The sequence below is a fragment of the Ictidomys tridecemlineatus genome, chromosome 6, assembly GCF_052094955.1.
Source record: "Ictidomys tridecemlineatus isolate mIctTri1 chromosome 6, mIctTri1.hap1, whole genome shotgun sequence".
In the NCBI taxonomy this organism is placed as follows: domain Eukaryota; kingdom Metazoa; phylum Chordata; class Mammalia; order Rodentia; family Sciuridae; genus Ictidomys; species Ictidomys tridecemlineatus.
In genome coordinates, this window is record NC_135482.1 from 27,306,869 (window position 1) to 27,333,420 (window position 26,552).

The window sequence follows — 26,552 nt, forward strand, 5'->3', positions numbered from 1 at the left end:
TCTGAATCAATTAGTGTTGGCAGTAAATTCCAAGATGCTCAGTTAACTTAAATGAATAATTCATTAGTGCAAATGTGTCCCAAATATTGCACAGAACATACAATCAAATAAATTGTCATTTATTTGTAGTATGAATTTTACTAGTTATGCTATATTCTATATGCTAAGACTGGAAATACTTAATAGTAATTATTGATAAATACAATTACATTGTATATAAAACAGGAGAGCAGAATATCACATTTGCTATTGATATGGTAGCCAGTAATATGGATGAAATAATTAATTCTTACCAGAGAGTTTTGGTTTTAACACTGAAATGAATAGCATAATAAATTCTCATAAAGATGATTTAAGAGCTCTGTTTTCCAGGTGGTACAATTGAATAGATAATTTATTCAGATATAGTGAGGGTTGACAGTCAATAACATTTTTAACTTAAGAACTAAATATTATTTTAAAATAAAAACTGTATAAAATAAATAAAAATGGTATTACATGTAATTAAAACACTTATAGATGAACATTATTGATATCTGGGTATATTTACTTCCAGCCTTCTTTGTAGTCTGTTTGTATATATATTTACACAGAATGAGATACATATATACATGTGCAGATTGAAGAATTGATATCTTATTCTCTCTGCTGCCTTCTGTCAATCTCTCCAGCTCTGAAGCTTATCATGTTCCTTTATTTTTGACCCCCTAATAATGATCATAACATGCCTGATATGTCAACATTCAGTAAAATCTTCTTGAGTGAAAGATGGATTATTATGAAATGATGAGTAGGAGGAAAAGTTAGTTAAACTTACTCACTCACTGAGTGGCTAGAATGGTACTTCATACAACCAAGTGTTCAGCAAATGGTACCAGCTTGAGGAATGACATAAGATGTACTGAATTAAAAAATAAAAAATACAGCAGGATACTATGAAGGAAAATAATAGGAAACCTATTTCGATTTTGAGGAGTCATGAAAGCTTCACTGAGACAAATGATTAATGGGAATATTTTTTTAAGAAGGAGAAGCGACACATAAAAACAAAGGGAAGGACACAAATGAAGAATGTGAGATGGAAAAGAATTTGTTCATTGGACTGGTGTGACTTGATATGTGTGGGAAATGAAGCATGTGACTGGTCAAGATGGAGTGGGCAGGGCAGGAGGCCATCACAGAAACATAACTATGGCTGCATTAAGGAGTTCATGTTTAAGTCTAAGTACAAGAAAGAATCAGTGCTTATTGTAAATGGCCAATGAACACCAATAGAAAACTTAAAAAATAACTATAGTATAAAATTATGCACTTCAGATAATTTAAGGAAGTTAAAACCATATGCAACACATTAAGTAAAAATATAAAATTTTATAATTCTTTTCAGTGAAAAGTTTCCCGGTTGTTATAAACTGAATGTCTAAATTTTCTCACATAAAGCAGAAGCACCTTTGATTCCTGAGATGTTTATTTGGTGACGTAAATTATAAGAAAGATGAAGTTGGTCTTTATATGTGGTATCTACATTAACCAAATTCCATACCCTCACTTTTTCAAATATTTTGTTAATTACTAATAAACCTAGTACATAAAATCACTTTCAAACTCCTTTTCTATGGTATATTTGTTTTTAATATGTAACTATAATTTTCATTAACAATTATGAGATGATATGATATTTTTAAAAATTGAAAGATTATTATAAGATTATTTATAAGATAAAATAAGGAGAGACCAAATTTATTAGCAACTTGTAAAAAAATATACTAAATATCATCTCAATTTACAAACTGAGTAAACTTAATAGATGAGGCATACAAAGTGTAAAGTTTAGATGTTTAGAATCTGGAGGTAAATAGTTTATTCACCTCCACCAGCAGTGAACACCATGCTGAAGATGTATCATTTTGTAAGCAAATCAATAAATTAACTTTAAAATTTAGAACAAATGTTTTAACCAAGTTAGACAGCATAAAGAACCTTCAGTTAAAAGAAGACCAGATATTAATTATAACAGAACCAACAGACATTGCAGTTAGAAAGCGTGGGAGTAAATCTTTAGGACTGTTGACATTTACATGCATGTGTAGACCTTGAAAGTCAGAAGTCAAAGAATATTCTGTAGCAAGAACATCATGAATGTACTCTGTGATACAGTTTTCCTGCTTTGGCACAAACCTCTTTTGATTTAAAATGTTTTCCTTAACAAGAAAAAAAATATTTGCTAAAGGATACAAAATTTATTGGGTTTATGCATAAGGCACACAGTGTGTGGTTATACTTGTGGACTAATGCAGAAACCCTACATTAACCAGAAGTAGTGACAGTGGGAGTCATAGTAACCTTAACAATCACTTCATAGTCTACCCTTAGCCCAGTATAATCCTTTATATATAATCTATGTTCTAACTCTACCCTGAAAGCTTCATGAGGGTTCGTGTCTCTAGTACAGTTCCTGTGATAACAGTAGGAACTTAAAAATAAAAGCAAATTAGTGAACAAATGAATACACTAATTTGTGTTTTTGATATAAAGTAATGATACTAAAAAAAATAGAAGTTTTAGACCTAGAAAAAATAAATCAGGTAATACTAAGATCCTCCTGAACATACTTCTCCTATTACTGCCTTGCTTTAGTATGGAACATTTGTTTTAATGAAGGAATCACTGTTACGAAGTCCTCTGTTTACGTTTCAATTCACTACTTTTGTTGTATCATTCTATGGGTTTTGACAAGGGCAGAATGTCCTGTATTCACCACTACAGTATTATATGTCCGTATCAATGTCTTAAAATCCCCTCTGCTTCACCTATTCATGCACAACCACCCTTTCCAAACTGTTGTTCTGGCAACTGTTGATATTTTACTGCGTCATAATTTTGCTTTTTCATAATATGATATGGTTGGAATCATATAATATGTAGACTTTTCAAAGTGGCTTTTCTTTATCAACGTGCATTTAATGTTTCTCTAAGTATTTGTGACTTGATTGCTAAATTTGGCTTTAATTTCTGAATAATTCTCTAACTACATAAAAATACTACTATTTATTCATTAACCTATTAAAGAATGTCTTGATTGCTTCTAGTCTTGGACAATATTGACTAAAACTGATAAAAAGAGTATTCCAAATTTCTTTCCCCATCCCTTATATCATTGATGTCATTCATTTAATTTATTTTTTTAATCTTTTAGTTGTTAATGGACCTTTATTTTATTTATTTTTATGTGGTGCTGAGAATCAAACCCAATGCCTCACACATGCTAGGCAGGTGCTCTGCCACTGAGCCACAGCTTTCATTTCATGTATTTATACAGTATAATCACCCAATATATTTTTGCTATCATTATTTTGAATAAACTATTTGTTAGATAAATTATGAGTAAGACAAATAATATTATTTTATCATCATTTATTCCTCCTTTAAGGATCCTTCTTCCAAACCGTTGTTCTGGCAACTGTTGATATTTTACTGTGTCATAATTTTGCTTTTTCATAATATGATATGGTTGGAATCATATAATATGTAGACTTTTCAAAGCTCTAAGTTTCTGACCTATGTCATTCTCTCTCTTTAAAGAACTTTTAAAATTTCTTGCAAGGCAGATTTATTAGGGGCACATTTCATCAATTTACAATTGTTTAAAAAAGTCTTTATTTTTTCATCACTTTTGAATGATAACATCAGTGAATACGTAAGTACATCTTGCCTAGTTTTTCAAACACAAAAAAAATGCTATCCTTAAAGGCAAGAAAAACCACTTTGAGGAGACAAATTAGGCATCAGAATAAGATTCAGGTATGACACATATTTTGAATTATTAAAGAGAGGATGTAAAACAATTATATTTAATTTGTGAAGAATGTTCATGGAAAAGTTGACATCATGCAAGCAGATTGATAATGGAAGGAAATTCTTAAAAAAAAAAAAGATATTTCCAGGAATCTAGGATTTGTGCTTCCCCCCAACACCAACAGGTTATATATTTTACTCTCTCCTTGCTTTTGTGGTTTCTATTTAAAAGTTTCATGCAATTCCTATTCTTAATCCTTTAAAGATAGGCTTCTTCACTGTTTAATTTTTTCAAGATCTTTCAAAGATTTTTTTTTGTCTTTGATTTTGTGCATATAAGATATACCTAGGTATAGACATTTTTGGTATTTATCCTACTTGATTGTCTGAGTTTCCTGGATATGCAGTTTGGCATCTGTCAATATTTTTTAAAAAACTGTAATTATTACTTCAAATATTTCTTCTCTTTCTTTCTATATTTCTTATATTTCTGGTATTTTAATTATTTATATGTTACATCTTTTATAATTGTTCTACTGTTTTTGGATAATCTATTCCTTTTTAATTCTTTCCCTCTATATATTTCACTTTTTAAAGTTTCTATTGATGGATCTTCAAGCTTGCTGATTATTTCCTTGGCCATATTCAGTCTACTGATGGGCCCATCAGACATATTTATTTCTACTACAGTGTCTTTGATTTCTAGAATGTCCTTCTATTACAAATATGTTGGTGCATGTTAGATACTTTTTTATTAGTGTTTCCAACATATTAACAATAATTGTTTTAAATTCTCTGATATTTGAAAATATGTGTTTCTGAGTTTTATTGGGATCCTAGTTTGTTTCTTCAAACTGTTCTTGATTTCTACAATGCCTTGTAATTTTTTGTTGAATATCAAAATTTTGGTATGATGTATTTAGTTATAGTCACTGAAATAGTCAAGCTTTCAGTGTAAGGCTTTATGTAAATCTGGTGAGGAGTTGGGCTATGTTTAGTGTTGGGTTTCCCTAAGAATCCCACATTAAATAGAGTCTGTCTGGAAGCTCTATCAATTGTAATCTCTTATTTTCATACCAAAGTCTTGTTGATGTTGGTGTTAGATGGTAAGGAGAGCAAGTACTCTATGTACACATGATTAAATCTCAGATTTTAGTACACCTAAGTTCCTAGGCTACAATCTCAGAGTATCCCCTAGACCTTTCTTTTTTCCCCTCCCCTTATGTGAGACAGGAAGGCTAGAGTGGACTGGTGTTGGCTGATTCTATTTCTTCCATGTCAGATAGGGCTCTGTTAGGGGTAGATTTTCATGGCGTGAAGCTTGTTGTTATTTTTTCTTGGACATATTTCAAAATGTTTACTAAATATAATAGAAGAATGAAAGGATCAAGAAAACCCAGAAAATAATTAAATTTCCTGGAGTGAAAAATCATGGCAATGAAAAAAAGGAAAACGAGTTTCAAGGATACTATTATTTCAGAAAAAAGATCATTTAAACACAAATAATAATTTAAAAGTATAATAGGAATTCACTGAAATTAAAAATAATAATATGCAAATAAAATGGAACTTTATTCTTTAGAAGAAACTTATAAGAAAAATAAAGGCCAAGTAATCAATTGGTGATGTTATCAAAGTTAGAGTTCTCAAAAACACCTTATGAGGCAGAGGAAAAACAAATATCTTAAACAGTGGAAAACAATTAGCAGGACTTTAGAAATTTTCAGTCCAGAACTGCCAGTAGACAATGAAGCAATGTCTCCCAATGTTCTAAGGAAAATGTGAGTCAAGAATATCCTACCAAACAATTTGTCCTTAGAATAAAAAGGTCACAGATATTTTGAACATGCAGGGACTCAGAAAATAGCACATAAGAGTTTGGTAAAATCTGGAAATAAAAAGAGCTAAAAAAAAAAAAAGAAAAGTCTCAAAATTATACTGAGCTTATGTGGAAAAAAATCAATATTAAATATCACTGGGCCCATATCTAAAGTCAAAAATCAATGACACAGTATTGTATAATGGGACAAAGATAATGGTATAGATCCACAGCCAGAGTTTTATACTATAATTTAAATTATGAAACATTGTAGTTATGTAATCTTGAAGAAACTAACAACTTTTACACATTATATACAGTTATTGTGAAGATTAAAGGTGTCAAAACAGCCACACACTAGACTTTAAAAAGCCTCAAAATATTTCAAAGCACATAAACAGTGTTCATCCAGATATAGGAAAAAAACTGTCATCAATCCCTGCAAACTAAAAATATAACAAAAATTGAAAATAGGATGAATACAAATGTAAATAAGTACTTCTAAATATGAAATACTTAAAAATAGTTTCACTTTTCCTTAAAAAATTTAAAGGGATATTTTTGAACTAACATTTTTGTGATGAAGTATCTATGTGATTTTCATCACTTTCTTCAGTTAATTAAAATTCAACATTTTAAGTAAAATAACATATCATATTTTATAATGTTTTGTAAAATTAATCTGGCTGTCAGCATTATGTCTCTTTTACCTATAAATATGCAGACATAATATTCTGGGTGCATTTACATAGTGATTACTTCCTTTTACCAAAACAATTAAAATACTTGAATTTTTATAATGAGAATTATATAAAAACAAGAGTTTTTTTTTTTAACTGCAACATAACAAAATTAAAAAGGAACATTTTGAAACAAAATCATACTGGTAAAGTGAGCATTGATGAGAGATTACAATAATTGTCATTTTATTTATTAATAAAGCATGAATAATATAAAATGTTATATGGAAAATATAATGTACCATAAGCTAACCATGAAGCAGAACTTTCAGCAAAAGAGACAATAGCTCAGCCAAAATAGCTTCCAGATAGCATCTGTGATCAGGTGCAAAGAGCTATTTCACTCCAGATTCTTTGGCTCTTTTTTTCTATTCCCTGCTGTGAGTTGCTCTCCATTCTTTATTCAGTCCACTGAAGATTATGGAATAAAAGCTTTTGGCCTAAGCCCTGAAGCAGTTTATTTATTTGAAAATATTTTTTTTTATTGAATGCCTTCACTGTATTGTAGGCTGGCACTACAGCATTTATCAAAATCAAGTAAAATAAGTTTTCATGGAGATAACATTTGGATGAAGGAGATAACTGATAATTTGTGCAATGATGTCAGATAGTTTTAGATGTTATAAAGAAGTCAGTCCTATTTTAAATAGAATGGCAGGGATTAAGTAAGAAGAGGTCCCACCTAAGTAGAGCTTGGAATGAGGTGGGATGTCAGCCAATTAGAACATTAAGTTCTACCAATGCCTTTTATAAAAAAAGAAAATTTCAGTGATGTGTATGTGGTTTGTTTAGAACCAGTAACATAAAGGGAAATATTTGGAGGGTGTCTAGAATGAAGACTGTCCCTTTTTCCTGGTGGATTTTAACTTGAAAATATGTCAGACATAGAACAGCTGTAGCCATCTATTCCACTTGGAAGCTAAGCTCTGGGTAGTACCAAGGAAGATCCATGGAAAGAGAAGCCTCTGCTTTACTGTTATTTAGGAGAATGAATTCCCCTTTTCCTTACCCAATTTTATGTTTGGTTTTCTTTACTTTTAACCAGAAGGAGAAGTAAATGGTAAAGAAACATCACAAGTCCATGTCATTTATCTTTGTATATAACACACACACACACACACACACACACACACACACACACACACACACACACACAAAGACTTAGCAGCAAATAAAAGTAAAGACTTTCTTCAAGAAATCCATAATCAATAGCTTGCAAAGTATCTCTGGACAGCTTGACAGTTAGTTAGAACAGAAAAATATTCATTAAATACAAACAGAAAAAGTAATTTTAGTCAAGTACTTTAGTCAAGAACCAGCTATTGCTACTTAAGTAAAGGTAACCCTTTGTAGCCCAAGAAATTTATAGCTGTGATTAAGTAATCATTTACTAACTCATTAATGGAGCCAAGCATTTATTGATAGATCAATTCAAAGAACCCCGAGCATGGATTGTGACTCAAAGACTATTTTGGGCACTAAGGACACAACTGTGAATTTGACCAATAAGATTTATATATTATGGAGTTTCTGTCCACTTTGGATAGACCTGTGCTATATACAAACAGAGAAAGATAGGCACAGACTGTGGCAAGTACTATGAGGAAACAAATGTGATGTGAAGGGAGAGGGTCTCTTTGCATGTACATGCTCTGGTTAAGCCTCTTTACGGTGATATTTATGCAAAAACTTACTTAGATTTAGAAGTGAGGCAGTCATTACAAAATAAAGAAGAAATACTTAAATTTACCCTGCTAAGAAAGCAATGATCTGTCATTATTCCTAAACAGAAAGAGCATCTATAAGTCTGCGGCCCAGCAATGGAGGCAGAGGCGCCTGATCTCAGCTTGAAATAGAAGGCAGGTCAAAGCAGCAAGGGACCTCTTCAGATCATGGCTCAGTAATCTTAATTTAACAAAAAGAAGTATGAAATAATTGAACATTTTTTTTTAAAAAATTAGTTTTTGTGTATTTACATTTTCATAAATTCTCTGGATGGTATTTGGATAATGCATGATAGAAACACAGGAGGAGGAGCAGACAGTTGCAGTAATATGTTTTCATTGTTATTGTTTGGATATTCCAGATGGGAGATGGTGGTGGAAAGAGATGCATTTGTAGTAGAACTGATTTATTTTGACGGATTGAATGAGGGAGGAAATTAATAATAACTTTTTGCTTTGGGATAGAGCCAACTAGGCAGATGTGATATCACTTAAAATGCAAAAGGCAGGAGAAGAACCAAGTTCAGGATGAGGCATTTCAGGCACATTGTGATTTTCCAATCAGATGTTGCTATGGTTTGAATGTCCGTGTTGAAATTTAACCCTCACTGGGAACCATGAAGAGGGTGGAAATTTAATCTGAGTATAGCCTTTGGAGGTGAGACCTTTGGGAGGTAATCAAGGTTAAATGAGAACAAAAGACTGGTTCCCTATATAATGGGACCCTGGCTTTATAAGGAACAGATAAACCTGAATTAAGACTTTTTGTCTTGCCATGTGATTCTCTAGACCACAGTGGTCCAGGGAATAGGGTCCCAACCAGCACAAAGGACCTCACTAAACTGGGGACATTAGTGCCTGTCTGTAATTCCAGCTATCTGAAAGGCTGAGAGGGTCACAGTGAGCCTGGGCATCTTAGTGAGACTGTCTCACAATAAAATAAAAGGGATTGAGAGTAAATAACATGTCAGTGGTAGAGTGCACCTGGGTATCCCTAGTACTGAAAAATTAAAAACAAAAGTTTTCAAAAGCACACTCCATTTTCTCAAACATGCCTGTTTTCAGAATATGAACTTTATAACCTTTTCTTCTTTATAAATAACTTAGTTGGTGGTATTCTACTATAGCAGCAGAAAATAGATTAAGACAATGAATATCCCAGTGAAGATACCAAATTCCAAGTAGTCAATGGTATAGAGGAGTCTGCGGTTGAGAGTGCAATATGGGGACAGGGATGTAAATATGGAAGATTTAAACAGAAAATGACAGTTTGGTGCTGTGGTTAAGAACCTCAGCTCTGCTGCCAGACGGTCTCAGCTTTGATTTTGGCTCCATCTCTAACTTGTTGAAATCACTTAATTTCCCTAGACCTTAGTTTCCTCTTGCATAAATGAGGCTAATAAACAGTGACAGGCTCATAGTAAGTATTCAAAATGTTAGTTTTCATTAACACAGTAATTGTTTTTGCTATAATTATACCATGGAATCAAATGAGATCACCCAAGAAGAAAGGATAAACAGAAAAGATTAATCAAAAGACTAAAACCTGAGGCACTCTAAAATTCAGAAGCCAGATAATGGAGATGGCAAATGAAGGAAGTGAGAAGGCATAGCCAATGAGGTAAGGAAAAAAAAAATTAAAGCCAACATAGGCATCTGAGACACTAAGACAAACCAAGGAACTTCAGAGGGATGAAGGGGAAATGGAATCACAGGAGGGGAAACAGCCTATGAACAGCACTTATTGGGAATTTTTTTTTTCTGTAAAAGGAGACACAGACATAGTATAGTTGTAGAATAAAAATTTGGAGTCAAAGAACATTATTTAAAAAAAATGCATAATTCCAGAAGCCAAAATCATTTAATGATTTGGAGGCTAAACCAAGTCAATAGAGAACATTTTAAAAATACTACTGTGTTTTAAAATAATTTGATTTTAAATTCCTTTAGATTTAGTATGTGATTCTGCTTCTACCATGTTCTATTGACCCGGGGTCAGTTCACTTGTTTTACATAGTGACAGGAGTACACCAGACCCTGAGCCCAAAAGAATATATCTGATTTCACAGAACTGATCTAGTGGAGGGGGGAATACTGAGAAAGAGGAGACCCTGAGAAAATGAAAGAGAATAAAATCCCAAGCATCATTTGGAGAATAAATATTTTTAAATTTCTGCACAAGTACAGAAGGGAAGTCAAAGAAGAGGCATATTTAGTGAAGGTGGTTTGAGTAGTAGAAAGTCAACTGTTTCTTTGATGGCTTCTCCATTTTTAGTGTTGAGGGCAAAACTCAAGTCATAAAATAGTCATCTTTGTGTTAGGGAATCAACATCAGAAACAAAGTAGATCTACCACAATATGAAGCTTATCTCCAAGAATTTAAAATGAAACCATCCACTACTATGTGTGAATTTCACCATTAATATAAATAGCTTCTCAGATGTAGGAGGGAAGAAAATTGAGAGTTGCATTCAGTCAAGACTGAGGTTTTCCCAAGTGAGTAGGACTGAAGGAAAAAGAAGAAAGGGCAGCAAGTGTTTGGCAGCGTCTATGAAGTGAAGATCTCCTGAGATAGAAAAAGGAACAGTTTCAGCACCACCTTAGTAAGGTTGTGGAATGCCTGGTAAGGATACTCTAGAGGGTGTGGCAATGAAGGCAGGTAGCAAAATAGAAATGTGCTAATTTCACCATACATGAAAGATAGAAGACCCTGGCCACCATAATGGATAGATCATGCACTTGGAGTGTCTCATCACTGGGGAGAATAGAAGCTGTGTTTGTAGAGGGGATGAATGAGCAGGGTCCAAGTATCATCAACAAGAAGAAGGCTTGTCAAACAGAGGCCAAACAGCCAATGACAGGGATGACACTGGGGGTAACAAAGCCACATTTCATGACTTCCAAGATGACTTCACTCTTCCAAGATGACTTCCAAGAGTAAAGAGAAGATATCCCTTGGAAGAGAAAATATTGAGAAGAAAAATCTCCACATGCTTGAGCTAGGTGAATGAGAAGGAGCAAACAGACACAGCTTTAAAAGAAGTGCAGAGGAAAGTTTTTGTCAGGAGGCAGCCAGATTCTCTCAAAGTCAAGGAAGTGCAGTAATGATTTCCTAAAGAAACTGAGGACAAGGTGAGTTTTTTGATTGCATACCAGGTTTGAATGATTCCAGGAGGAGATGACTGGGTTAAATGAAGTGGCACAGGCCACACAGCACATGTGGGTTTGCAGTGATGATGGAGGCCTGGAGGTTTGGGCCACCTGGTGAGTGGGCCTCCAAGGTAAAATGGAGTCACCCTAAAAGTCTCTTTAAGAAGGAAAATGAACATTGCAAGCAGCCATTTTATTACTTATCATCATTAGGGTGGGATTTGTCTACACCTCCTGCAGTTCTAAATGATGTGGTGTTTTGGGGGCAGGGACAAGGGCAGGAAGAAGTTGGCTCTCTCAGCATGACTGTTGCTCTTTGCTCATCCCTGCTCCAGAAGAGAAAGAAGAATCATTAGCAGAAAACTGTTCTGTTTACAATTAATTTTGTTGCAGCAAATGAGACAGTTTTACAGGAATTTTGTAAAGAGGTGCAACCAAAAGATTTTGTAAAACATTTGGGAACTTAAAAGGAAAATAATAAATAAAAAGAGACAAGAAAACCATAGATAATACTACTAGTCATAATAACTGATCCCCTGAGGGTTTTCATAACCATGCTTGGGCTCTAGTAAGAAAATTATCATGTGAAGGGAAGATATTTACCAGGGACAAAATAAGCTGGAACTTGTCATTAATCCTTCTTTACCACTCAGTAGAGATGAGGTCCTCATGAGATTGTTGGAACCTTGAGCTCTCCCAGTTCAAAATAGATTTTAAAATGTTGGAGAGAGCCCAAGTAAGACCAAGAGAAATGATGTAAGAAGTTATCATTTTGCATAAAGAAAGGTGAAAGTCTTATTTAGTTGGAAGAACAAAAGTTTGAAGAATTATAATTTGTTTTCATCTTTTAATAAGACAAGTAGTTTGACTTTTAAATTGACATGAAAATGGGACGTCAACTTCATTAGTAGATAGTGTTTCAAAGCCTAAGGAAGACATCATTTCAACACCAAAAATTCAACAAAGGATAGTAGGAAATATTTCTGGAAATAATTTTATAGGATAAACTAGAGCCTTGCAAAAAGCAAATGGGACATGTCATATATCCCACTTCTCTGTCACCTGAAAGTATGCATAAAGAATTAGATTAGTGAAAGAGGAAAGAAAAATAAGTGTCAGGTATTTCAGGGATATTCTATTAGATGTTTTTATTATAAACTATCAAAAACTCCTAAAAGCTAGTGACAGGTAAACAAGCCTTGAAATAGAATCCAAGAAGCCAAGAGCTACCAGAACCTTTATTAGTCACCATATCCCTCATATGGGGATTCAACCCACAGAAAACTCAACTTGGCTTTTACATTGTGTCACATGTAATTCTGGATCATTTAAAATCAGAGTCTCAGTTTTACAATCTGTGAATAGTGATTCTGCTTAAGAATGTGTTGAGAAAAATAACAATAATATATGAAGTCACTTAACTCAATGTGAGAGCTTGTTGTTACTTAGAACTGGCTAATTTAGGAACACAGATTTAGGGCTCTTTCCAGCAATGCTTCTAACAGTGGCTTGTGTATGATGTGGTGAGAACTTAAAAATGTCAGGATGAAGTCCCTGCCTCCAGGACCTCCTTGTTACTTTTTTGAGATGTCTGGTAAGCCTCAAGCCCTATTCACTATCACTAGTTTCCATTCTAAATAAAATTGGTCCCCCAAACACTAATGCACACTGAGAACTGATCATTTGGAAGCAGGATTCATTGATGGGTATCAATGAATCAGAGTGTTAGAATAGACCAAATAGATAAAGATGTTTTGGGGACATGAAAAGTTGGAAGAGAAGTAGAAAAGGGAGTGAGAGAATCCAGAAGACCAACTTTTTCTCACCCAACACTTTGTGGAGAACCAAACTTGCTTTCAAAATTCAATGTACTTACTCATTGTGGTCCTGGGGGAATGATTCTTGATGCACAGTAAGTACCTGAATCCTAGATTTATATAAAATACACCAGAATATATGATACAGATTTCATTTTTCTCTAGAACAGTGTAAAAGTGAACAATAGAAATGCAATACACATTTTTCCTTCTCCATAACTGTAATAAAACTCAGTTTCACAAACCACAGTAGGTATCAAGAACCTATAACAAGTCTTGAATTCAGAGAGGAAATTTTTTTATGTAATTTGATTTGTTTGGCTCTGGTAGATAAAAGAGTGAAGAAAAAAGAGCCTTTCTTTCCCCTCAGAACACTGGGATCATATTTAGCCTTTATTTCTACACATTTTGAGAATTTTATGCAAAAGGTTCATTGTTCATTGCTATCAAAGCATTCCAGGCAATCAAACTAATTTAGATTATCTTTTTTTACATACCCAAAATTAAACAGGTAAAGCTTTTGTAACATTTACTGAATTTCAACTAACATTAATGAAAAGTGAAGAAGGTAACTGAAAACATGCAAGGTTTAAGAAAATTATTTCTCATTAGAACATTTATGAAATGCTTATCTATAGTACCCCTACATATATTAACTTCCTTTCATAATTGTTGAATTCGTTATAGATGAGACATATTAAAACCAACGTTTTCCACTTAAATTTTAAAAGGTAAAACATGGGCATTATAACTTAATTAGCATAATTTTGGGAGCTTTATATACTATGTAATTTGGATTCTGCTGCTTAGTTTGGGTGACTATAAACTAATTTGGGGTTTTTAAAGACTGAGAGGGATTTCTCAAGGTTAGCTTTTCCAAACAGAAAGTTGAGTGTTATATTCCACCTCCCACAGACCAGAATTCACATCCATTGGTCAGGGGCAAATACCACTGGCTCTACATCTTCAGTCACTCTGCCATTTCACCAAGTGGGAGCCAAAGGTAAGTTTTCACACTTGCTTTCTTCTTGAGTTAGAGACTTTTTCCCCTTGCTATAACAACCTTTAAAAAATAATTAACCTTGTTTTAATATCTCCTTGTAAACTCTGATCCAATGAATATGGTTTTGTTTTGCTGTTGATGTTATATTTATATTATTCTTGGAAAATCCAAAATTATGAATTAGGTTAGGAATTAATAACATGGGGAAAATTGTTTACCTTAATACTTATAACAGATGCCAATAAAATTCTAGTAGTTTCCAATGTATGCCTTAAATCAAGAGCTCTGACATAGACCACAACTTTTGGCAGTAGATACAGGCACTATTGATTAATATTGATTGAAATATTATGCAAAGGGAGAAAGCAATGATAATTCAGGTGTTGAAGATATTCTTGTGATCATATAGCATTATGTATTTAGAATGACTTTTTAAATTAAATATTCTAAATCTTTAAATAAGCATAGATTTTCAAATTAGTCTGGAATGGTTCAAATTGAACAACAAATTCAAATTTCCAACTAAGAAACTACATTAAGTATTAATGTAGTTTTTAAAATAAACAAATAGATGCCCTTCACATATTTAAGGTTCACCCAGATAGCCTTATTGCTGATAGTTTTATGAGACAGATGAAATGCAAGTAAACTCTGATATTCAGCCTTTTATAATTACACATAGAGTATGAAATGATATCAGTAAGTGCATGATTTCTTTGAACAATGGAAGTTGCCAGAAATATACAAGGAAAATATTGTTTCAGGTTAGTGGCTACTATTAGTGCTTCCTACTTGAATACTAGAGAAGAGTTCATGGAAGATTTGTAAATCATACTGTTTTATTAAGTAGGACTTTGTTGGTAATCACTGAACAGTGCCAAATCTGCAATCCTGCAAAAGCCAGTGAAATAGAGGCTGAGTTTATCCAGTGTGAGTAAAAAAAAAAATATTTGAAGAAAGTATAGGAGGGATAAAAAGGAGCTCCTTGTACTGCTTCTTATTCTCAGAGGAATTTCATATCCTTCTGCCTAAACCTGCTTCATAAAGACTTTCTTTCAAGTCACTGAAGGTCAATTTGTCTGCCAATGCATTCAAGTTTAAAAGTAATATTTATCATGAATTCCCTTTTATATGCATGCATGGTACTAACACCACATGCACTGTTCTCACAGTGAACTCAAGAAGTGTATCCAAAATACAAACTCTTTAAAACTAAGACATGACTGAAAAAAGTTTTACAATATTTTGCCTGCTGAATAATTGATCATAGGTAACATGTTTGATAGACCCAACTGAAATGTTTAAAATGAAGCCTGAACTAAATGCATTCAAAGGACTACATACAGAACTAAAATAATTAAAATTATTAAATCTTGATTGAATCCCCCTGAAAAAAATTTTAACATTCATGTTATCATGGAAGATAAAAATAGTGCTTACTAAAGAATTTTAAAAAGGATTTTTCTAATCCTATGTGTGTGCAGATCCTTCTCTAAGGGAATGTTGCCAAATAGTGCATTTAGACATGTATTCCAATTGATTCCACATTTAAACCTTTGATAGCTACTAAGAATTTAAATAAAATACTAAGGACAGCAGGAAAAAATAATTTTCTGCTCCATTTAGTTAAGAACATTTTGAAAGCTATTGCATTAAATATTAATTTATGTATTTAGATACGCAGAATCAACAGAGAATAAGTGAAAGTTTTCTTACTATTTTGTTTTGGAGCAAGATTTAGACTCAAATGTACAAGAAAGAGTTCTTCATTGTATATCTGTAGACTACTATGCCTCATTTTCCTCAACTGTCAATGATGTGACCATTGTAGTCATCATCATTATCTTCATCATCAACTCTATATCCCAGAGTTGAGGAGTCTTAATGCTTATGAAATTATAAAACTCTTGAGATACTGTAAAGTATTTAATGAATAAGTGTCTCACAATCTTTCTCCATCCTATTTTCTCCATATCTTAAAATCAGTTTTTCTAAAATTGAAAAAATCTACTGTGAAAATGTAATTTTTTGAATTAATTTGAACAGCTGGTACCAGTGGTCCTCCAAAGCCATCCAATTTCATGTATTATGTTTATAAATTGTTTATAAATTATCCATATAAAGAAAGCAACCAGCTTGAGCTCCTTGATGCTGACATTGATTTATCATTTCTATTTGGTAAAAAACCCTTTCAAAGCTATTATCAATTAAATATTTATGCATTTTAATATTTTATGACTAGGAAAATTTAAAAGATGAAAATGTTAGCAAGATTTGTTCTGGGACTTGTCATCTTTGATGTTGCTGTGCCTGCCCCAACTCCAGAGCCCATCAACTATGACTCAGAAACCTATGATGCCACTTTGGAAGACCTGGAAACCTCATACAATTATGAACACCTTCCTATTGATCAAGTAGAGGTAATTGATTGTTCCCACCCTTGAGACTTGTAAAGGCATCAAATGAGGGATGATTGAGTTTTGTTCTCTTCAAATAGATTTGTGCTAATTTTTAAGTGGAGAAGTTTTATCTTAATAATTTCATAGGAATATTTTCTACAGAATATATTCACTCTTTTAGGATTAGCACTGGGACAGTCTTATTTTCTTGCAATTTACTCTCTTTTCTTCAAATCTTCTCACTAAATATTTTTTAAAAAGGAGTTTCTGTCACATTATAACAGAACAAATTGGAAGAAAAGATAGTAAGCCAGGGTAAGAAGGGTTACAATAACATACATGCAGTTTAGAGGATAGTTTGGAGCAAAGAAGTTGTGAGACTAAAACAAATGAGAAAATAAAAAGAAAACAGAGAAAGGCCCATGGTTTGGAACTACACTGCCTCCCAGGAGTATGTGCTTCCCTGAATGACTGACCATCTCCCCCCAAATCTTGTAGGTACTAGCTAGGCTGCAACCCACTGTGCAAATCTGATGTGACATGTTATAATTAAATTCTGGACTTTTTGCATAACTGAAGGATACAGGATAATTATTGTGAATCAGAAAGCAAACAGACCTTGAAATCCTGGAGTATGATTAATGTACAGCATTGACAAAAACTATCATTAAACAACAAGGAAAATTACATTACCTTTAAAGAATCATAACACAATGTGGGCAGTTTTTCAAGTGTACATCTTAGAAAAATTACTTTTAATAACATGGGATAAAATATTTTTTAAAAATCATCATGTTTAACTTACACAGAACTTAGATTTATCTTTATAAAAGAGATAATACGGATTTTCAACATTGTTTATATTGCCTTGTAAAGTGAGTCAGATTTTCACAATATGATGATCTTATGAGTCATCTTATTTTTCTTTTCTCTCCCTCTCTCTCTTTCTCTTCCTCCTTCTCTGTTCCTTTCATTCTGATTATTATTGCTCCTACCCAATCTTTATCTCTTAGGTCTGTTTCCTCTTCTTAATAAAACTTTACATTCAAAAATAGATCAATTTTCATCTGTATATTTGATTGTGATTCTTTTTTTCCCCTAAATATTTATTAATACTCCTCCCTGTTGAATTCACTTCACCATTTGGTTTCTCTTATGTCAATGTGCTTTATGAGATTTATGGTCATTACCACCAATCTTTCTCTATGTGGCTTCTATATCTCTAATCTAAGACATCAATGTGGAGTCAATGTAGTCAACTCATCTGTTTTGCTCCTTTATAATTATTCATTTAAAAAACCCTTCAGTGCATGTATGCATTTATTGACCACATTAAATATTTTACTTCCAATTTATTTACCATTCTATAGAAAAAGTAAGCAATAAGTTCAAAGTGGTTTGTTTGATGGTTACTATTAATGGATCCTTTGAGTAGAGATGAGAAGTGGATTCAAGGTTTCTATTTGTTTGTTTCAGTAGACCAAATGCACAATAGAAGAAATACTGCTTGGGACCAAAGTTTTCTAGTCAAAATTGGGGAGCAGTTGAGCTTTGCCTTTAGAACTTTTTAACCCGTTCCTTGCCTTGCTATCAAGATCAATTTTATTGCCCATGAAGCCTCAGATATTCTCAGGAGGTACTGTTGTTTTTGTTGCTATCAAAAAATTGAAGCTAATAAACATATCTATACAAAGAAAATTATTATAGGCCTTTTCCTTGGAATTTGCATATTCTGAAATAACAAATTCCTGCAGGATACTAAATATGTGGCAGTGTATCATTATATGCCCCAGCCAATACCCTGTACAAACATTCCTAAATTGGCACAGAATTCTTCCTAGAAAATCCTAGCTCTAGTAAAATTTAGTATCCTTAATAGTTGAGGGCTCCAGACCGTCATAATAATTTCTATGGCTAAACAAAATATATTATTTATTCTTGACTTAATCCCTTATGGTGAATTCATCAACAGAAAACTTGTTTATAGAAAAATGATGACCTAGATCTAGATATGAATATACAAATACTATAATAAAAAATAATGTATTTTTTAAAAAAAACTATACATAAGTTTTTAAATGGAAACTCGAATTTTAAAAATCTTGCAAAAAGTAACCAAACCTCTCACCCACTACCTATGGAAAACAATAGAAAAGCAATATGTCAGAGGTACGTAAATGACTTGCAGAACAAAATTTAGAACTTCAGTTTATATATTGACAAAGTATTAATATATATTGTTTTGTAGGCAAAGAGCTAGTATAAAATTCCATATGGAAGACTGTGAAATAAAGCCAATGTATGTAATCATATGGATAGATTCTAGAACCTAGAATTCCTATCATGAATTTCTTGAATCTAGTCTTAGAAATCCATTTTTCTGTCTCCCAGAAAGCTAATTTATCTCATCTTTAGGAATTAAGGCTATTTGTTTCACATATTCTTGATCCTATACGAAACTTCTGCCTCAATATGACAATATGCCCATATTCGGTACAGTTGGTGAAGAAAGTCATGGTAAATAAAGCACATGGGAAATGATGGGATTATCATATTGTTTTGTTTTTATCCTCAATGTCAAAGGTATATTTCTGCCTATTTTAGCCTTGAATTTATCTTATCTATAGAAAATGAACCTTATGTGCTAAAATTGTTAATGGGATAACTAAAAAATGCTTCTAAAATATATTCCAGTTTTTTTCTTATACATTATAAGACTTGATATCTCAGGCCAAAGTAGTAGGTAGGCCCTTTGGTTTAGGCATTGGCTGATTAATCTTTAAGACCTTTGAAATATATCATAGGCAGAATTCTAAGATGTCCCTTAAGAAAGCACATCCTATGGTGTGTCTATTCCTTATATAGTACTTAGCATCATGGAAACATTGAGATTTACAACTTGTAATTAGGATATGTTCATGTTGGAGTTGAATTTAAGAAACAGAGATTACCTAGGTGGGCCTGACATATCCATGAGCCCTTTAAGCAAGCACCTGATATCAGGGACAAAATCCAAAGCACAAAAAGACATTATTTCTGGCTTTGGAGATGGATAGATTGAGGATAAAAGGTAAGGAGAGCAGAAGGCTTTTAGATGTTTGAATAAAATTGATACGCAGCCAACTTATCTAGACCATAGTTCTAGAGATAGAGGAAAGATAGAGAATTCGACATATCATCCCAGCCATGGACATCAAGTTAATTTGGGCCTTTTGAGATCCTGAACAGGCCAGCCCTAGACTTCTGACCCATAGAAATTGTGAGCTAAAAAAATGGATATAGTTGTATGTTGCTGAATTTATAGCAATTTGTTATGCAGTAGTAGAAAATTAATATACCATATAATAACTTAAATTTTTCTCAAAATCAAATTTTAATTATACTGCTCCAAGTTTGTTGTTTGAGAGCCCAGTAATTTAAACTAGTCAATAGGACAAAAACCTATTAGCACCAAAGAACCACTGTTAGAATCTCAATTGAGGTTTTCTGATTTCTGCTGGTAGTGGTATATTCATTACCATATCAGTTGGCAGGAAAAGCCAGTTAAGTATTACATTCTTTAAAAATTGTATGCAGCAATAGTATGCAGACTACTTAATGATTTCTAATAAAATCATGGATCCATTGAATTATTGGTTAAATTCCAGCTTTAGAATCAACAATTCCATTATAGTGCTGTATACTACCCAGTGGATAAATTTACTGGTATGCAGGAATTGGTTACAGATGATATGATCAAAATATGAACTTTTTTTCTGACAAACAATCCTGAGTGAACATTTATTACGTGTTAGGTACTATTGGGCATTTGCATGTTATCTCATTTATTTATCACATAAAATTAATAGTGCTGCCATTATTCCCTTAGAATGAGGATATTTAAAATAAGAGGAATTAAGTAACTTAACTAAGATTAAACATAAATGATATACAGTCATGATGATACAGCCTTCTTATATCAAAGCATAATTTCCCAGCAGGGTAATGAAAGCTGCATTATCCTCCCTCCAATTTCTACCATTTCAAATTGCTCTTTTAACTTGAAATTTTTTTTAATTGAACTGAATGCCATGTAGTCTAACATTCCTTAAAAGAGAAAGAAGAGCATTCTGCTTCTGCTCTGTGTGTATAATATGAACTAGAAGTAACCTTTTCAGATAACTGACACTATTATCTAATTATTATAAGGAGGAATGACTTAAGACTACTTCATTATGAATAATTATGAATAATTCTCCAAGATACATTTAAGTTCTGGAAAATGGCCTAAGTGATCTAAGGAAACACTATTTTTTTCTATTTGTCTTAAGGGGTTTGTCAAAAGTCATATTTTTCAAAAGTCAATAATCTTTGAGTGGTTTAAGTTGAGATTGTGCTTTTGATGGAGGAGATTCTCTGCTGATTCCATTTTTTTTTTCGTTTAGCTTATGGGATGTTGATAGTCTATTTCTCTTAGGTTGGAGATGGCTCCAAATTGTTTACTAAGAAAACCACTGGATGTGCCCATGAGTAGTGTCTTTTCCCAGCAGTGTGCTCAATGCCAATATTAAAACTTATGAAGCTCTTCTGAGAGATGTGCACTAACATTTCTCCAGAACAATTTCCTTGACTCCATACAATGAAACTTCTCCTCAACCATACTACATTAACCTAGCCTTATATAGTTACTTTTACTTAATTTCACCTATAGTATTCCTACATCTTCAATAAATATCAAGAAATGTTCTACTATGGAGCCCTATGGAGCACTCAATTATATGCATGGTAATGGAGGTAGAGGATGTTTGTTTTGGGGGCTCTGTATTATGTAACTGATTGTGCTTGTCGTTTTACCTTGCCTTTTCAGGAATCTGGAGCCCAATTTTTACTTCATTCTTTCCTGGTTTCATACAAAGTCCTCCACTTTTGTTTTCTTACCACCCTCAGTTCTCATGAATAGTTTTTGAAGTATTATCTTAAGTTATTTTATAACTGATGCATGTACTTCCTAGAATGTGATAGGGTATGCATTCACAAGTAAATAACAATAATGATATATAAAGGAACTTTAATAAAAAAATTGCTATAGGAAATTTATTGCATGAGGGATGTTTTTCTGGCTGATACCCCTCCACTGATCTTCAAATTGAGGCCAAAGTTTCTTCTTCATGAAGAGAACAAGTGAATAGATTGTGTAAAACTGTCCTTATAAAAAAATTACATTTGAAAAAATACCACTGGGATATGATGAAGCTATGCAAGTTTCTTCAAAGGGATGCAAATGAATTTGACACAGTTTTAAGAATGGGAGAGAACTCAATGAAATCCATTGTACAACCAACAACTGAGAAATGGTCCCTTTTTTTTTCCTGTGATCATTGTAATGTGGTATCACTGAAATGATCTTATTGGTTCACTGTAATACCAGAAATTGCTTAAGAAGAATCAAGCTAATTCTGGAATATTTATAATTACAAAGTTCATTTTACATGATTACATATAAAAGGATCTTCACTCGAGATTTTATGAATGTAATAAATTCATATAGAGCTTTATTAAAATTAAATCACAATATCAACACTTATCTCTATGCTTTAAGAACAGAAGTACTTAAATAACTAATATTTCTACTATTTTTTCCTGGGTGACAAAGGTTATATAGTACTTTTATTTAGAATTATATCTCACTTTGGCCAGTGTGTACAGTGTATTTTAATATCAAAATATGGTTTGCATGTCAGGCACCTCGTAATGGAGGGAGAAATTTTAACTCTTATCAATCTGTATTAAATATTGTTTTCTGAATACAGTGAAAAATAAAAGCTAATCTCTCATCATTAAAGATACTGTGGAGGGGGCTGGGGATGTGGCTCAAGCGGTAGCGCGCTCGCCTGGCATGCGTGCGGCCCGGGTTCGATCCTCAGCACCGCATACCAACAAAGATGTTGTGTCCGCCAAGAACTAAAAAATAAATATTAAAAATTCTCTCTCTCTCTCTCTCTCTCTCCCCTCTCACACTCTCTCTTTAAAAAAAAAAAAAGATACTGTGGAGGAAGTGAGAAAAGAATTTTGTTGATGCACTTTTTTTTTTTTTTAAAGAGAGAGGGAGAGAAGGAGAGAGAGAGAATTTTTTAATATTTTTTTTTTTTTTTTTTTTTTTTAGTTTTCGGCAGACACAACATCTTTGTTTGTATGTGGTGCTGAGGATTGAACCCTGGCCGCACGCATGCCAGGCGAGCTCTATACTTCTTGAGCCACATCCCCAGCCCCTGTTGATGCACTTTTAATGTTGCTTTCTGATAGACCTTCCATGTGACTGTTTTAAAACCATTTGATTCTTATTTTAAACTATTTGAAAACTCTAAAATGAAGCAACAAAGAGCATACTATAATGAGGGCCCATTGGGAGGGACACTGAAAACTTTTTCAGTGACCTCTTTGTATTTGTATTATATGTTATTTATGAGAAAATAATCATAAGTGAATTCACACTAACCCTGGAAAGAAGATATTATTTACCCAGTTATTAAGAATGAATGAGGACCATAACTTTATTCAAGGTTATTCAGCTAGTCAGTTTCACAGTAAAATTTAGGCCAGATATTTTTTTTTTTCACTCCAAAGCAGACTTTGACATTTAAAGCCTCCGTTATTTTTCTGCCTTTCTTTCCTGTAATTTTGACATCTCTTAACTGTCTCTAATATTAAGATTTATTTTCTCTGAAATTATGCAATATAATTTCTAGCAATCAGAAAACAGCAATTTTCAAGTGATTTTAATTGATACAATATGGAAAGATCCTTTAGCTGTCAGACTATTTGAGAGGTAAGATGGTCATTCAAAACTTTGTGGTTTTGTCAGAAATAGGGCACAATCTTTGCCAAACACATTCTTTTCCTCCATTTTCAAGATAAAATAGAAAATAAAATACAACTTTTATGGCTAGGTGTTCATGGCCACATACTTTTAAATCGCTAATATAGATCACTCAAATAAATTTGAGCACCACTTTCATGTTTAAAGCAGAATTCCATGTGCTTAACATAATTACATGCCACATGCAAAACTCATAAGAGTACACCTTTAGTAACCTTGGCTGAATAGTATAGAGCCTTTTAACAGCTTCAAAGCCAATTGTTGATACAATGGTAACAATGAGGAATAGTTTCGAGACTTATTCAACTGGGTAAAACAATTTGGAAAAACAGTTAAATTCAAAATTTCATTACTTTAAGAAAAACCTTGGTCTGTACTTAAGTTAACCTGCAAATGATACAAAGGGTTTCAAATACTTTCTCCCCAATAATAAATAAATACAATGGAAAACAGACCTCTAATTTATTTATTTAAGTACTTATTTATTTATTCATTTTTTTAATGTTACCTGCTAAAGACTTGAGCATACTGGTCAGGAATTTTACTGGCATGATGGTTGTCCTCAACTAAATAAGTAGGTGAAGATATTTGTTTCTAAATCTGACTTTGCCTGGGCAAGCAGACTGTTAACGTGTACAATGTACAGAATGGCAGGAAAAACAATCGCATTGGGGTGTAATCCATTTCTTTGTTGGAAATCTTCTGTCACAGTGCTGAGTAACACAGGCTCTGGAATCAGAGTCCATAAATGTGGGTCCAAGCGGATCACACCAACCATGTGACCTCAGACAAGTCATACAACCACTTTGAGCCTTCGCTTCCTATTTATAACACACTTTTTAAGGATTAAATAAGATAAGCATGCTAGCTGTTTAATATAGGGCTTGCTTTAATATGTAAGTAACTTTCCAGAGGAATCATTCAATTAACAGCCACTGAAGCTTACACACTGGTGATGACAAATGCCTTAATGGATGGGGTGGGATTTTAGCCACCATGAAAGAGAACCTCCCTTTGTGTTTAGGTTCAGTTTAGAATTTAGCAATCTCCTGCTGAGAGCCAGGATTTGGGGTGGATTCATTAGATCAAGTCCCTCTTATTATTCTCTACTCTCAGTCTATTAGTCTTTGTTTTAATACAATGGAGGAAATGGGAAAATGATACATGTAAAATGCACATATACAAGCAAGATATAATTATGTATTGGAATGTTTATAAGGGTTCACTCAAAATATGCATGCTGGGGAATTGTGTCCCTGAATCTCTCATTAGTCAAAGACATGATATCTAATCTGAGACATGAAGAATTTTGCTTGTGTGTTTATCTCCCACCTTCTCTAAATATAGCATTCAAGGGCACTTTGCAGAAACACATTTTGTAATATATACACATATACATAAAGATAAAAATATAAATATGAATGCAATGGATCTATTACAAAAACAACAGAGAAAGTATAATACTATAGACCATATTGTATTATATCTCAAAAATATAATAATTTACATTATATATTACATGTTATATCACTTCATGATGACAAAAAAGAAATTAATTATGAAAGAAAAGCAAGGGAAAATAAAATTTGGGACTATAACATGAAGCCAATAGTCAGGCACATATTAAAATGCATACTGTTTTATATTGTGACCCATAGATATATATATATAATATTGAAGTTTTTCTAAGAAATAAGTGTTAGACTTTAAGGGACACACTTCAGCTATGCCTTGCCTCATTTCAGGATTGTTTGAGATGAATGAAACTTAGACAAATAGATCTCAAAATATACCCCTTAATATTGATAAAGGCTAGCTTGAAATATATGACATAAGTGCAAAGCAAGTATGGACTTCTCAATAGAAATCTCCAAGAAATCAAACTCTCATCAGTGGGAGAAAGTGTTGAGCAACCTGGGTCTCAGGACAAAACCTGTCCCAGTAAATCTACTACATGGGATGTGTTCTTGGCAGGCAGGCAATTTGCCCAAAAAGGAAGATGAACAGAATAATCATTCTTTTTCCTTGATGCCCTATTCTCCAGGACAATGTTTTATCAAGGCATTAGGCTCAGCCACTAAGTCCAGAGGGGCTTTCCCTTCCAAAAGAGGAAATCAGACCATTTTTAGGATAGTCATGTTCCCACATTCATTGACCTAGGCCCATACCCATCACAATTCTTAAGTATGTACATTTTGATTCCAGAAGATTTTGAAATAGATCACAGAACATGTCAATGAATCTATCTCAAAGTCCTCTCTGTCCACAAAATTGAGATTTCACTCTTTCAGTGTAAGTTCTACATACAATTATATTGAGACAAAAAGAGCCCATGAGAAGTTCTGCAATGAAGTAAAATGCTAAACAACGATTTTTCATTATAATTTCAGAAATGGAAAGATAACACAAATTTATAAATTAACCCCTACCTCTATGAAGTTTTTGAGGAGAGACTAAAGACTACAGATTAATGCCTGTCATGGTTTGAGTGTATCCTCAAAAGAGTTCCTGTGTTGATAGCTGCATGAGACACTTTAAAGAGGTGAGGCCCAGAGGAGGACAGTTAGATCACTGAAGGTGCTGCCCTCAGAAGGAACTGATCCAGTCCTTGTGAGATCTTGGTTAGTTGTCACAAGAAAATTTTTATAAAAATGCATGATATGTTCCTTCGTGGTCTCTCTGGCTTCCTGACTCACCATGTGATCTCTTTCTTTTGCACATGCTCCAAGTTCAGTACCATTCAACCTCCTGGACTTCACCAGAGATTAAGGATAAAGGGTCTCTTATTCTTGAACTTTCAACCTCCAAAACTGTGAACTAAATAAACCTTGCTTCTTTAATATCACTCAACCTCAAGTATTTTGTTATAGCAATGAAAAATAGACTAATACATCTTGCAAATATACTAATTTTGTACAAATCTTAAAGGATTTGGGCAAAAAATTAGATTTCTTGCCTTATACTTCTTGCTTATATAATTCCTCTTCCTCAATTCCTTTGCTTCATCTCAGTTGGATGGATCCTTAGTGCTTAGGTCAAGCTGGATTCTTTTAGTAACTACTATCTGAGTAGATTCCTACAGTTATAGTTTATTCAATGGTACACAAATTGTATTACTTCATTACCAAGTTGTCTATAACCTTCATATTTGAAGCCTTAACCATACACACAATATTACCATAACATGAACCCTACCCTCATCATTATAAAGGACAAATTATTCTTTATTCCCTAAAATAGTTATATTTA

The 26,552-nt window shown here is 33.1% G+C and overlaps 1 protein-coding gene and 1 long non-coding RNA gene across 2 annotated transcripts in view; one reads left to right on the plus strand and one right to left on the minus strand.

Annotated features, from left to right (window-relative positions):
- Positions 1-26,552, minus strand: part of LOC120888153 (uncharacterized) — a 74,009-nt gene that overhangs the window by 21,550 nt on the left and 25,907 nt on the right. The window lies entirely within an intron of this gene.
- Epyc (epiphycan) overlaps positions 13,941-26,552 on the plus strand; it is a 35,314-nt gene continuing 22,702 nt past the window's right edge. The window contains exons 1-2 of the mRNA XM_005324431.5: positions 13,941-14,048; positions 16,291-16,468. Of these exons, the coding sequence (XP_005324488.2) occupies positions 16,304-16,468 (165 nt within the window). The 5' untranslated portion in view covers positions 13,941-14,048; positions 16,291-16,303. The remainder of the gene's footprint in view (positions 14,049-16,290; positions 16,469-26,552) is intronic.